Source organism: Archocentrus centrarchus, chromosome 7 (genome assembly GCF_007364275.1).
Source record: "Archocentrus centrarchus isolate MPI-CPG fArcCen1 chromosome 7, fArcCen1, whole genome shotgun sequence".
Classification (NCBI taxonomy): domain Eukaryota; kingdom Metazoa; phylum Chordata; class Actinopteri; order Cichliformes; family Cichlidae; genus Archocentrus; species Archocentrus centrarchus.
This window is the reverse complement of record NC_044352.1, coordinates 5,379,953-5,394,450: the sequence shown is the minus strand read 5'-3', so window position 1 is coordinate 5,394,450 and position 14,498 is coordinate 5,379,953. Positions and strand designations below refer to the sequence as shown.

The 14,498-nt window shown below is 44.0% G+C and overlaps 1 protein-coding gene across 2 annotated transcripts in view; it reads right to left on the bottom strand.

The window, feature by feature from the left end:
• plxnb3 (plexin B3) overlaps positions 1 to 14,498 on the bottom strand; it is an 86,084-nt gene that overhangs the window by 19,552 nt on the left and 52,034 nt on the right. For both annotated transcript variants that reach the window (XM_030733028.1, XM_030733029.1), the window contains 3 exons: positions 6,807 to 7,214; positions 5,876 to 6,599; positions 2,266 to 2,445 (listed from right to left, as the gene is read on the bottom strand). In XM_030733028.1, the coding sequence (XP_030588888.1) occupies positions 2,266 to 2,445; positions 5,876 to 6,599; positions 6,807 to 7,198 (1,296 nt within the window). In that variant the 5' untranslated portion in view covers positions 7,199 to 7,214. The remainder of the gene's footprint in view (positions 1 to 2,265; positions 2,446 to 5,875; positions 6,600 to 6,806; positions 7,215 to 14,498) is intronic.

The following is a 14,498-nucleotide window of genomic DNA, read 5'->3' as shown; positions in this document are numbered from 1 at the left end:
AGTCAAGTGACAACATGAAAGAGGCAGTGTCTGCTGCTGCTGCTGCTGCTGCTGCAGCAACAGTCGCCTGCCAGCAGGTGGAGCTGCTTCACCCTGACAACACCCCGAAGGCGCCTCCAGCATCAGCAGCATGTGACAAAGAGAATAATTCAGATGGTGAAAATACAAATAATTTAAGTGTGAACAGACTTGATGGTGCTGTGCCAGATCTGGTTTACTTTTTATACCTGCTCAGATGGAACAGCAGCATCGTGACAAAGTGGTCTAACTCTGTGACATCTCAGCCACTTCACTCAGTGAGTGGGCAATTAATTGTGTGCAAGTAAAGAGGCAGGGCAGGGTGTCGGTGTCTCTCTTAGCTCTGTGTTTCAACCTTCACTCAAACACTTCTGTCACTTTTCATGTGTACAGCTGCGTTAGACACTGAGTTTTTCAGGAGACCTACGGTGCATTACAGGCTGTTGCTGCAGAATGGCTAACGACGTGTGATTAACAGGTTGTTGAGACAATGAGCATGCTCCTCTTTGATTCTTAGAATAACCATATTTAACAAAATAACTGTGTTTTTATTATTATGACCTGAAAGTAGCCCCGGTAGCCCAGAGCTATCAGGAGAGGGTGCACTCAGTTTGCACAGCAAAGGAGCCAAGGGCTGTTTTTACATCCATTTAAGTATAACTGGGAGTCTTTTTGCAGCCAGAGGAGTCACTCCCAGACTGGCATGAAAACAGAAAGCAGGTTTAAGAAGGTTTGGAAGATATGTCAATGAGCAAATTTACCACGAACGACCGTGTCTTTGGTTTCTGCATAGGATGACATGCTGAGCAACTCTGATACGTTGTCTCTTGGTACATTAAACTGCAGGAACTTTCACCCCGGTAACATGTGTGCATGTGTGTTTCTCTAGTTTATGTAACCTTTGGCGCCACACCCACAGAAACACTGAGGGTGCGTCACATGACGGAGAAAATGGTGCTTGAGCATCTCTCTGACAGCTTCACTGTCTCAGACTCCCAACAGAAACACAACAGTTAACATGCACCAGAGTTCGACGCTGAAAACGTGTTACACTCGCACATGCCTCTTGTTGTTGATTGGTTATTGGTCCCTCAGGTGCACTCTGGGTAAGGATCCAGCAGGAGCCCCTGAAACATTTACAGTGTGTGTGATTAAATATTAACGGGGAGAATCAAAGCTCTGCTGTTTACCTCACTGAGGCTCCGAGGCAAGATTAGAGCTCATTAACGCACACACGCGCACAAGTTTGTCCTTCTAACTTTGTGAGGACTATTAGCCACATGGTGCATTCCCAGGACCCGTACCCTAAACTTCAACTTCCCTCAAACATCAAACTGTCCCACAGTGAGAACGTTTGGTGCTGAATCTCCTCACTTTCCAAACATCCTCCCTAACAGTGAGTATGACCGTGTCCTCACAAAGACATGTACACACACACACACACACACACACACACACTGTAAAAGCTTCAGGGGTGTCCTGCTGGATTCTTACCCAGATTGCACCTGGGAGACCAATAACCAATCAACAACAAAAGCCTGAGCATGCTCCCATGTGACCCTCCCACCACCACCCACTCTTGCCAAACACGCCACACCCTGGAGCTAAACGCCTGTTAGTCACACACACACACATACATAAAGTGTATCATTGTGTTGTTTATAAAGAGCTGCAGGCTACAGGCTGCTCTATTCAGAATGTGTGTGTGTGTGTGTGTGTGAGTGTGTGATCATTTTCCTGGTGCAGCTCTTCAGACCTTCCAGTTACAAAACAGGAAACAGCTGATTCCTCCCTGTAGCTGGAACTGGAGACACAAACGCCTGAACAGGACTTTTCACCGCCAAGTAAAAAACCAGTCTCACCAACTGGTCTCTTAGCAGTGTCGTTAAGAGTGGAGCGGTTTAGAGCCTGATTCAGTTACGAGTTTTTCGTATATGTGTTGCTGCCCTAAACTTTTTAGACATTATCCAACAAAAAGTTCACATGAGAGTGCAAAAAAATTTGCCTCGCCTGAATCATCTTATAGTACATGTAACTGGTAAATTCACAGCAGGGGATTGAGTGTCATGGGTCCTGCCTCCTGCACAATCAGCACCATCGTCTAAACCAAACTCAGCTTTTCAAGCAGTGCAAACGCTCTCAGCTGTTGCATTGTACATGTCAGAAAGGGCAACTGAGGTCAGTGACCCGACCAGCACTGCCTACTTCGTGTGTGAAAACGGCTGTATTGTATGTTTGCGGCGTCACCTTTTGCAGCTGTCCCTTTCTGTCTCCCAGGAATGCGATGGTGTGTCCTGCCTCAGTTGCTGTGGTGACAGCAGTCAGCTGGATGGTGGAGTTGACAATGGGCGTGGCTTTGAGGGGCACTGCGCTAGCAATGGGGCTGGGGGTATGTTCCCCTCCACAGGGGTACTCTGAGAGAGAGTCCTGGTGTAAACAGAGAGAGAGAAGCCAGTGAACAGAGTTACGTGCTCAGTCCTGTTTGTTTATATCTGCAAAACACACAAACACTGTTGCCTCCGTTCACCTTTAAAAATCCTGCTTTTATCCACTCAGCCTGGCTCTCTCACACACACAGACACACACACACAGACACACACACACAGTTTAATCTGTGTGCTTCTATTCATGTGTTTTTGTTATATGTGGGTCAGCGCTGTGCGACAAGCTGTGTTTGAGTGGCAGCTGTCTGATGATAAGTCCAGATGCTGAAGATAACCGCTCTAATCCACACACTCACTCACACATACACACACACACACACACACACACACACAGTATTAAGGTCAGCAGGGAGGCAGATGACAACCATCGACAGCTTCTTCCCTAAAGCAGCTGCTAATCTGTGATGTCATCGCGTGCAACCTGTGATGTCATAAGATGTCCCACTTGGCTGACCAGGAGCTCAGTGATCAGTGCGATCATCTTTGGACTCTCATTGGAATTTGTTTACTGTCCCATCCTTCTCAGCTCTCACCTGCCCCTCCATACCTGTACTCTCCATTAGCAGTAGTACCTCTTAATTTAGTAACAATCATTTTAGTAATCTGCAGTATTTATTATTTATATTTGGCCACATGGCTCTTTTCTAATACCTCCTTCTGAAAGCAGCAGCAATGCCCCAGAAGGCACTAATGACAACAGATTGATTAACTTGATTATACAGCATGAAATTAAGGACCAAGGGTGGAGGTGGGTTGCAAAGTGACTTGTAGGTAAAAGCAACCGTTGGAAGGATAAAGCAGCTTAAATAGCATGCCCTATATGAGATTTAGTAATTGGGCATGTAGAAGGGTATAAAGCTCATCATCAGCTGATGTGAACTGGCAGTAAAATCAGCTGATTTGTTGGGATTACAGCTGATCTTGACTTTGTGTTCTGCCCAAATTGAAGCTACAACTGTTGGGTTTTTTTTTTCTTTTTTATCAACGAAATATATTAAATGTCTCTGTAAAGCACTTCTTTCAATGTGGTTCCAGCTATTTTGTTAGGTACACCTGTTCAAACGCTCATTAGTTAAAAAGCAGACAAACCAGACAGTCACATGACAGCGACTCAGTGCTGCCATGTGACTGGAAAATATTTGAAAAATGTTACCAGGGGTCTGATGAGTCTCAATTTCTGCTGCAACATTTGGAGGGTAGGATCAGAATTTGGCATGAACAACACAAAAGCATTAATCCATCCTGCCTGGTATCAATGGCTCGGGCTGGTGGTGGTGTAATGGTGAGGGATATTTTCTTGACATACTTTGAGTCCCTGTGGTGTTTAAATTGTGCATTATTTAAACTCCACAGCCAACCTGAGTTTTTGTGCTGACCGTGTCCATTCCTTTATGCCCACAGTGTATCATCTTCCGATGGCTGCTTCCAGCAGGATAATGCACCATGTCATAAAGCTCGAATCACCTCAAACTGCTTTCTTGAACGTGACCATGAGTTCATTTTGCTAAAATGGTCTCAAACAATCACCAGATCTCAATCCAATAGAGCATCTTTGGGATTTGGCGGAATGGGAGAGTCACATCATGGATGTGCAGTAATAGAAAGGTATAACTAATAAAGTGGTCAGTGAGTGTACACAAATTCAATTCAATTCAATGCAATTTTATTTATATAGCACCAAATCACAGCACTTAAATAGTTAAATATACTTAAATAGTTCTTTGCTGGTTTTTGGTTGGTATTTTGGTGGTCTGGGAGCAGGCACCGTCTCTATGGGGATGGGGTTTTTGGGGGATGGCAGGACGAGAGAAGCTGCAGAGAGGCGTGTAAGACTGCTACTCTGCTTCCTGGTCTCAACCCTGGGCAGTCACGTTTTGGGAGGGTTAATAAATTTGGCCAGATTTCTAGAAATGAGAGCTGCTCCATCCAAAGTGGGATGAATGCTGTCTCTCCTAACAAGACCATGTTTTTCCCCCAGGAAGTTTTCCAATTATCTATAAACCCCACATCATTTTTTTTGGACACCACTCAGACAGCCAGAAATTCAAGGAAGACACGCAGCTAAACATGTCACTCCTGGTCTGACTGGGGAGGGGCCCAGAGAAAACTACAGATTGTTTTGGCAAAGTTACACACTAATTCAATTTAGTGACCAACTGATATATCCAGCTGTCATTACCGACAATATGAATTATTAAAAGACAAGGAAATGTTGGCGAGACAGACCTTTAACAAACTGCACCCAAAGTTTCAAAAGTAAGAGGACAGATACACAGACCTGTATCTGTTCTTAGTATACTGTTTTAAACCTGCTCTGACTGAAGTACACACATTAATGTAGAATTCTAATCAGATTTCACACTGAATTTGCTAAAACACAAACTGTCCACATACTTTTCATGAGGCTGGTTTAGTGTTCTAAAAACAAAAGTTTTTTTTTTTTCCCCCAAAAAAATAGAATTTGCATGGTCCAGCCACAGGGATCCAAAGCTGGAACCATAGTTCCAACTCTGGATCCACTGGCTACTGTAAAAATAATGTGTAGATGCAAAATAAAGGCTGTGTCTGCTTTGATGTTCGATGATCTTGAACGTTCAATGAACCTTTCAGAATGTAGGCTGGTTCTCATGGGGCACAAGACAGCACTGGCTCTACACCAGCCTATGTTGGGTATAATGTGTTCCAAAGTAACGTGTTACTGTAATCACATTACATTATTCAGTAATGTTGTAAATTCAGTAATCATTATTACAGTTACAGTTATGTCGATACTTGCATTAAAAGGTTCTTCAGTTCTCTGCAGACTGCAGTTCTCTGTTTTCATTGCAGGAAAGGATAAGCGCACGATGATAAAGTGCAAACTGTGTCCAGGACTGAAACAACTGCATTGTAACTGCTAACAAAAGTTTGGCATTTTGAAAGCACAGACAGTGTGGTAACACAAAGCTAATGATGAACCCAGAGTGATGCCAAAGCTGAGAGTGTGCAGAGCCCAGCCCAGTAGTCAGACCCTGAACTTCAACAGTGATGAAGTGATGCAGCCTCCATTTCTGTTCGTGTTTCTACAGTAGAATCACTGCTTTGAAGTGTGTGCTGGTTTTCAGGTTTGCTGTGTGTTGTTGGTTTTGTGTACATACGTATCTGGATAGGAATTAGGATGATGGCGTGTGCAACTGTAGCCTAAGGTCTATAATGTTAACTGGTAATAATGTGACCATGCATTTCAGGTCATGTTACAGAGTAACAAGAATATAATCTAACAAGTAGTGTAACAAATGACTTTCTCTGGGGAGTGTTTTAGTAACATACTGCATTACTTTTAGGAAAAGTAACGAGTAATGTGCAATAGATTAGTTTTTTGAGTAATGACCCCAACAGTACTCGCAGCAGAGAACAGGTGTTTGTGAGTTTACCTTTGGCAGTTTGAGACATTTTGATGACACGCCGTACTCGATGTAGGCCTCCTCCTTTCCACTTTTGCCTTGTCCTCCCTCTGTGTAGCACACTTCCTGCGCTCTCCGCAACATAGTGTCCAGCTCCACCATTCCATAAACGCACAGTGCTGAACGATTTGTTGCTACAGGTGTGGACGCCTGCCCCGCTGCCATGACAACAAACAGGTGAGGTTCACCCGAGTGGTTGCCTAACCATGCACCCTGTGCCAGGTTATACCCACCCTGGCACAGCAGTGGTACCTCAACATATGAGTAGAAGCTGCGGTCAGAGATGCAGAGGCGGGAGGCATAAGTCCGGTACTCCTTCTTGTGCCGCCGTGAGAACAGGAAGTAGACGTGGTTGCCGTGGACAACAGCTTTCACAAAGTGGTTGTTATAATCAGAGTAACTTCCAACAACAAGTTTTCCAAGCTCCTCCTCCTGAGAGAACGCCCTGCGGGGTGGAACCACTGGAAACAGTCGCCGTGTCGTGATTGGTGGGATGTCACCAGGGCCTTTGCTAGTGTAGCTTCGGCCAACCAGCATCAGGCGCAGCACATCGCCATCCCCGCCCCCTTCCTGCTTGTTTTTGGTGGTTATTACCACAGCAACAGTAGAGACACCTGGAGCGTTGGCAGCGACGTACTGAGTGTCAACGGGGTTGGAGGTCTGATAGATGAGCTGAGAAATGTTGGAGAGACTCCTGCAGAGACAGAAAAATCATTCTTCATACATGGTTTGGCTAATCCAATAATATCAGGATTAAAATACTCCACCAATCCCCTTAAATACTAGGAAAGAGCCGGGTAGTGTCAGATAAACTTTGGCAATGCCAATAGTAATAACCAAACCAAGAAAACTACCACAGTAAACATGAAGAAACGTGTTCGAGCACAGCTAACTGACGTACCTCTTTTCACAGATTCCCTGGAAGAGTGAACCACAGACAATCAGACTTCCAGGCTCCGCCCCCTGCCCTGTCTCCATCAGCAGTAGTTTGTTGTAGTTGTCGGTGTCCTTGGCTGATGGGCATTCCTGGAGCACAATTGGGGGGAGGCACTCTGGAGAGTCCCGGTGAGGGCCGGTCTTTACGTGTGACATCACCTCGAGGTTAGTGGTCAGCTGGTACAGACTGTTGACCCCGCCCACATAGATACGTCCCGCCCCAGGGTCCAGCAGCAGGTGCGACAGGGGGGCACCCCTTAGCTCCACCATCTGTATTGAGGCATCCACTGGTTGTGCGAGAGGGGAAAGGAGGTGGAGGAGGAGAAGGAGTGACGGGGGGATGGAGGAGGCCAACATGGCAACTCCTCTTTACCTGAAACAGATTTAAAGTTCAGCAGAGTTACAGCTTGTGAAAGGAAGCTGCTTATCATCAGAGCCACTGGTCCGCAGGTCTAAACATCCACCAAGAGCCTCCTGAATCACTGCTCACTGGTCAAAAACAGACAAAAACTTAATTATCTGAGGAATTTCTTGTTTTATCTGTCCAACAGATCAAACCCTGAAGATATGCCTTTTTCTGGAGTATCTGGTTAAATAAATAAATAAAACCTGAGAAAAAAATCTGATAAATGGAAACAACATAATGTAGATTTTTTTAATTCGACAGAAACTGACCTGAGATCTGAACTGTAAAATTTTAAATCCACTAAAGAATGTCTTCTTGGCTTCACTGTCCGCCCACAGAGAGGCAGCGGTCTGTCTGAATACAAAACTCCGAGCTGTGATTGCATCTTATTTCCACTTTCTCCCCTGCAGCAGGAAACCTCGCCCGTGTTTTAGAGCAGAACTGAACGGTGACTGTCTCAGTTTAAGGATGAGAAACACAGATCTGTTTCATACCAAAAAGTGTTGAATATGTAAAATACACCTGAGCAGGTGAGGCTCAGCCCTGCAGACTCTCTGCGCTGTTTCCCTTTCTCTCTCTCTCTGAAGTTATTAATAAAATATTTTTGCTGCTTCACACTTTTCATCTGGCGGTCAAACTGTAGTTGCCTGTAGTAACATCACCATGGCAACAAACCCGTAGCCACGGCAACGCAGTGAAACGACTCAAACCTCTGGTGGGTTGTTTGGTTTTTATGACAGAGTGGAGTTTTAAACTGGTGTCAAACTGGTTTCAATCTTGAGGGCTGTTTTCTGTCTTCAGGTTGCATCACTCTGTCAAAGTGTAAAATATTCTTGTAAAACAATCACGGCTCAGACCTCATTCCTGTTCTCCGGAGGATAAATCAACGATCTTTCCTCAAGCTCTCCCACTGCTGCTACAAACAGCCTCCACCTTCTCAGGTCTAGCGAGGCGTCACTTCACCTGAAACAAGCTGATTTACTCTACAGCAGAAACAAGGAGAAATGTTCAGAGTTTTCTTCCACTGCTGAACACTCTAATTGTGTTGCCTACAAAAGAGACACATTATGATGGTCAATAGTTAGCATTTTGACCTGTTAGTGCTTAAGATACTTTTATTCGGACCACTTTAGTCAAAATAGGATCGTTATTCCATCTGTTGTAATCTCTAATTGGCTGGCAGCTTTGGGACATACATTGAGGGCTAGAAGGCAGGTAGAGCAGCAGTACCTCCTCACAGAGCGGAGCATGCACCAGTACAACGGATATGTCGTTGATTAAGTCAAAGAAAGCATGAACAGCCTGAAATGGAAGGGCTGGGGTGGAGGTGGGTTGCAAAGCGGCGTGCAGAGGTCGCAACAACCCTATGTTGGTGGAAGCAGCGCAAATAACATTTGCTAATAAGATGTACAGAGGGGTATCCGCTGATGTCGGCTGGCACTGAATTATGCATATCTGCCAGGAATTGCTGGTGGAGCTTGAGTCAGTGGGTACGCTCAATTAATAATTTCACTAAACCTTTTTAGATTAGTCAGATAATTACATTTACATTACAAACATGGTCGACAGGTCCAGCTCAGTGACGTCAAATAGTGCAGGTGATGCCCAGCACACAGATACATTTCAGCTAAAGTGTGTGTGTGTGTATATATGTATATATATCATTATGAAGGAATAAATTAGCCACAGAACCAGAACCCTTTTTTACACCAGGCTGCAAGCATGTTTATTTCTACTGTAAAGTTTGGCATTTTTACACGGATGTCTGTGGGGGCTGACTCGTTTTTTGAGCCAGCCTCAAGTGGCCATTTGCACTACAGTTTTTGGCACTTCCACTTGGACTTCATATCTCTGTCCCAAGTGGTTGCCGCTCGGTTCCATCCAGTATGTCTTGGAAAACATTCCTGTTTAGATGCTCAAAATGTGGAGAGAATGCACACAAACAGCTCATCTTGCCCATCGGTGTAATAATGTCTAAACCTTTTCACTTTTGATATAATCTGTTTTGATGTTTAAGGCTTCACATTATAAAGAGAAACCCAACAGGAGCACGGGCAGAGGGAGCCACCATCTGTTTTGGGGTCATTTGCAAATCACTGCATGCAGTTCTTATTTACATTAAGCATCACAACTGTTTTGGAAATATTGTTGCAAGTTGTTATACTTTTGCTTAAAGACAGCATCAAACAATCCTGTCAAACATCCCGTGGACCAGAAAGTCTTGTAAACATGTATCAGGTATGATCACCAACTATAGATCGCAAAACAAAAGAGGCATCAGTTAGAAAACCACAATTCCATCCATGAGATAAACTCAGGATCATTATGACATATGATTATCATACCCTCATCATGCCAAATTGGTGTAAAAAACCAAAATCTTTCTTTTTCTTTTAAGATTGATCTGTTTTCGACATTACTGTGGTCAAAGGTTTTACCGCGAGCCTCGTATTTTCCTCTGAACCCTTTTTTCATTGGTCTTTTTCTCGAGAGCAAAAGGATCTTTAACTCACATTTCCTCACAAACAGCCTCAGCGTCTCCTCTTTTTAGCAATATTCACAGTTCGGCAACAAAGAGGACTTTCTTTTGCTTTCCCGACACGTCAAAACAGCCACACATCACATCTGATTCAGCTTCATGCAAATCAGAGCGAGGGAAACTCATTTACATCTGTAGACTCAGAAAACACCACAAACTGTGGGTTTTACTGTGCTGTGGCGTTCCTCTGATTGGAGCTTGAGACCACCAAATCAACAGATAAATCATCAGGATCTTTCCTCTTAATCCATCCAGAGCCTGATGGAGGGGATGCACTGGGTCAATACTGTTAGAGATTTCTGAAATAACAATTTGGCAGCTATTTTATTTATATATATGATAGATAGATATATAGATAGATAGATATTTGTTTGCTTTATTTATTCTTCTTTTTCTTTTGATTGCATTCAATTATCCCAATTTTGTAAAAAAAAAAAATCTTACCTATAAAAATAACTATTGTTGGACATTTAGCCTCACAAAATATCTGTCACGGATAATGGAAAATGCCATATTTTATGCAAATACAAGAAGAAGAAGAAACTTCAAAAGCAGAGTTTACAAAGTGCTTTATCAAGCAAGCTGAATACTCGAAGGGTAAATTCAAACAGAAAGTCCAAACAAAACAGATTAACATTAATCAACAGATTGTTAATACATCACATGTAATGAAATCACACAAAAGAGAGACTATAAAACTGTGCATTAAGAAGTTATGAAGAGGAGGAGGTTACTGATTTTGTCAGCCTGAAGCAGCCTGAACCTGAAGGCTCCTGAAGCAGGTTGTTCTAAAGTCGAGGGCCCTGATGGCAAAAACAGAGTCCCCCAGCCAGGAGGATCAACATTTCTGGTATCTATCTCAGGCTCAGACTCAGACATATTTTTAAAGGGAATTCACTCTAAAAACTTACAGGAAGTCAAAGTACATAAGCCAGGATTGGGGTGAAGCTCTGCCAACTACTGAAACCAATAAAGAGCCTTGCTGCTGCATGCTGAATTAGTTGGAGGTGAGAGAGAGTAACTTTTTGTTTATGCCAGTGAGGAGGGAGTTGCAGCAGCCAAGCCTGGAGAAAACAAACATGTGGATGATTTTTTTCCAGGTATGACTGTGAAAGCTTCAGTTTGAAGGAAAAAAATACTGGGTAACTTTTTAATGTGTGCCTCCAAGCTAAGAGCTGAATCAGATTGTGCTCCCAAAGTCCTGGCAATGGGACTGAAAACACCTGAATTACAAAAATTAAGAGGTCTGGCCCAATACTTTTGTCCATATATCTGTAAGTAATTTGTCTCTAGCAATGAAAGCTGGCACTGTAAGATTTAGCCAAGTGGAAGCCTATAAATGAAGAATAAAATAGGACCTAGAATTCAGCCTTGTGGTACACCATAGGTAGTGTGAACTGCAGTTTTAAAATAGAAGTTTTCAGTTTTTGTGCCAAGGGTACACCAAAGGACAAACCGCAGTCTGAAGGGACACTTCAAGACACTTGACCACATCCATCTTCTTATCAGATACCTTAAGTTTCTATCAGTGACACTGGGTTCAACTTGCTTGGCACCATGTCAGTATAAACCAACTTGTTTACTCAGGGTAAGTGATAAAAGAGGTGGCTTTCACAGTTTTCACACTGACACCTTTTTTCTCTCTCTCTCTTTCATTTGGTTGTGCATCATGGGCAAAGGTGGTTAGTTGTGGTTGTGGCCTGTGTTCCTGTTTATGAACCACCTCAATGTTAAATAGGACCTCTGATGTACCAACTGCAACAACTCCAACAACTGCATGGGCTTTTTTTTTTTTAAAGGATTTTTGTTTATTAAGAGAAAAGGACTATGGCACCGCAGTGCTGTGGTGGTGAGCACTGTTGCCTCACAGCAAGAAGGTCCTAGGTTCAAATCCACCATCTGGCCAGGGCCTTTCTCTGTGGAGTTTGCATGTTCCCCCTGTATTTGTGTGGGTTCTCTCCGTGTACTCCGGCTTCCTCCCCCAGTCCAAAGACATGCAGTTAGTGGGAATAGGTTAATTGGTGATTCTAAATTGGTTGTAGGTGTGAATGTGAGTGTGAATGGCTGTCTGTGCTGAGGGTGTAGGGTGTACCCTGCCTTTCACCCTATGGCAGCTGCGATAGGCTCCAGCACCCCCCGCGATCCTGAAAAGGGTAAGTGGAAGAAATTGGATGGATGGGAAAAGGAGTACATTCAAAATTCTGGTATAGGAAACTGACTAATTAATTCCAGTTCAGTAGTAACATATGATAATCTCAAACTCCCAAGGTACACCTGCACTTGCCTCAAGGCACACCATCTGGAGACCACTGCTCTAAAAGATAAGAATTAAAACCAGCTGAGTGCAATGTCCTTGATGCCAATTCTATTTTTGACCGTGGACAGTCACTTAAAATGGCACGATCTACCGTGTGTGTGACAGCCAGATATCAGTCAACAAGGCTGATATCTGGCTGATATGTGCATCCCTGAGACACACATCCCAGTGTCGTCCCGCCGTGAGGAGTAGGGCGTGGTGGCAGGCTTGGGTCTGGGTCAGCTGGTCAGATAAAAGCAGAAGTTGCAGTAGATAAATAAAAGAAGACTATTGAGTGGAACAGTTTATAAAAAAATGAAACATAGGGGAAAAACTACACACAGCTGGACTGTTGAAGAAAGAAGGGCAGGCTTCCCACCAACGAGAACACAAGAGGCTAATCTAAGTTAGGCTAGTCGGTGTAGCTTCAGCTCGGTCCAGAGCTTCAAGAGGACTTTACACGGTCACTTTGGCTTCATATCTCTCAGGAAAACAAGATTTTCCGCCCCAGTAAAATTAATAAGAGATTCTGACATGTTTTACACTGTGTGTTCCCCTGACTGAAAACACTATTCATCTCTCTCTCTCCTGGTTAACTCGTGCTCGCTCTGCCCTCCCTCCCGCTGCGTGTTGGTACAGACTGAAACTCGCTGTTTAACTTCCCCCCAGTGCATGCTGGGAAACAGCCAGTGAGGCCTCGGGACACACAAACACACGGTCCTGAGCACACACAGTAAGAGGCACACATGCTTCAACATTTCCATGGTAATACTGATCATCCTCACACACAGTCAGTCTGTATGCTAATCACTTCCTCCTTCAGCCTGATGGGTGGAGGGGTGGGGGGTTCATCTATAATTCATGCCGCTGAGCAGAGAGAGAGTTGTAGGCTGTCAGAAAGTAAAATGAGAGGGAGAGTTAAAGTTGGAAGAAAGAAAAAGAGAGAGAGGTTATAAGAAGGACAGAAGAAGGGGAGAGAGAGAGCGCTGGAGGCGACGGAGCGTTAAAGTAAAAAATGAGGGAAAAGACTCGGAGAGAAAATAAATTCATGTTTGATCTGCTGAATTCAGATCAGCTTTCTGTCAGCCTGTCTATCTGTCTCTCTGTTGACCCTGAGAGCTCAGCACACTGCAGCTTAAGAAAGCTCAGACACGGGAAGCACCACGGACACGTCCATGACACCTTTTTAAAATGAAACCAATCTCCGTCCATACCAACACGCCTAAAAATGTATCACAGGACCGGTCACATACGCCGGGGCACGCCTCCTGAGCATGGCGGCAGAAGCGGCATGATAAAATGCAGAACTGAAAGGCAACAGCTGCTAGCAGACATCAAGGTCAGCAACGCCTGTTATTCATCCTCCATGTTAGTCAAGGCTGATGTCTTTGTTATCTTCTGAGAAAGCATCAGACAATAGGCGTAGGAAAGGCCGCTCAGCACCCCAATCAACCAGCAAACTTGCGTGAATGCATCATCATTTCCAAAAGTCAAAGTTTCTGTCCATCCAGAGGAAAACATCTGTTTTCAGTCTAAACTCAGCTGCATCTACACAGAAGCGTGGATGCTGTGTCGAAGTTACACAAAAATAAAAAATAAAACAGGCACAGTTAATGACAGTCAAACTGGGATACTAGTAGGCTACCACAGTTAATTTTTAATGCTAATTTTCATATTGCTCTTTTTATATAGTGTTTTGGGGATTATTTAAATAGGATGGCAGTGAGGGTCCAAGAACAAGGCAGGGTTAACCGCAGGAAATCAGAATAGTTAAATAAATACTGCAGAAAAAAACTAAGCAGCTCCTGTGCAGCTCTGTGCTGGATTGGGATGGATTGGGATTACACAAACTGGGAAAAAAGGGATTTAAACACTTTTTTTGTATTGAATAACCTTTTTTAATGGGTGACGATCACTCTGCGACCCCCGGCAACCTGGAGGGCAACATGTTTCAAAACACTTTTACTTTGAAGATAAACACTCTCTGTTTCTGGTTTCGTTGCACTCGTCACAGCAAGTAGTTGTTGAGTGTTTGCAGAGAAAAGTCGGCATCTTCCACGCAAACTTCTGGCAACCCCGGCAATCTGTTAGTCAGTGGTAAACAGACTGGTTCCTGTACTTTTACATAACAGTCACCCATTCATACAAACACCTTTTTCCACGCCTAAGTGCTCTCTATCTAACATTCACTCACATTCACACTCCAATGAACGCATCAGAGAACAACTTGCCCAAGGACACTGTTGCATACAGACTGGAGCAACCAAACCACCAACCTTCCGATCAGCAGGTGACCTGCTCCACCTCCTGAGCTATAGCCACATCTGTTTTATGTACAGGCTTTCTGTACATCACCTCTTTGAAACACTTTTCACCTAGCGACAGCAAGCACTGTCCTGCAACCACTCGCCAACCA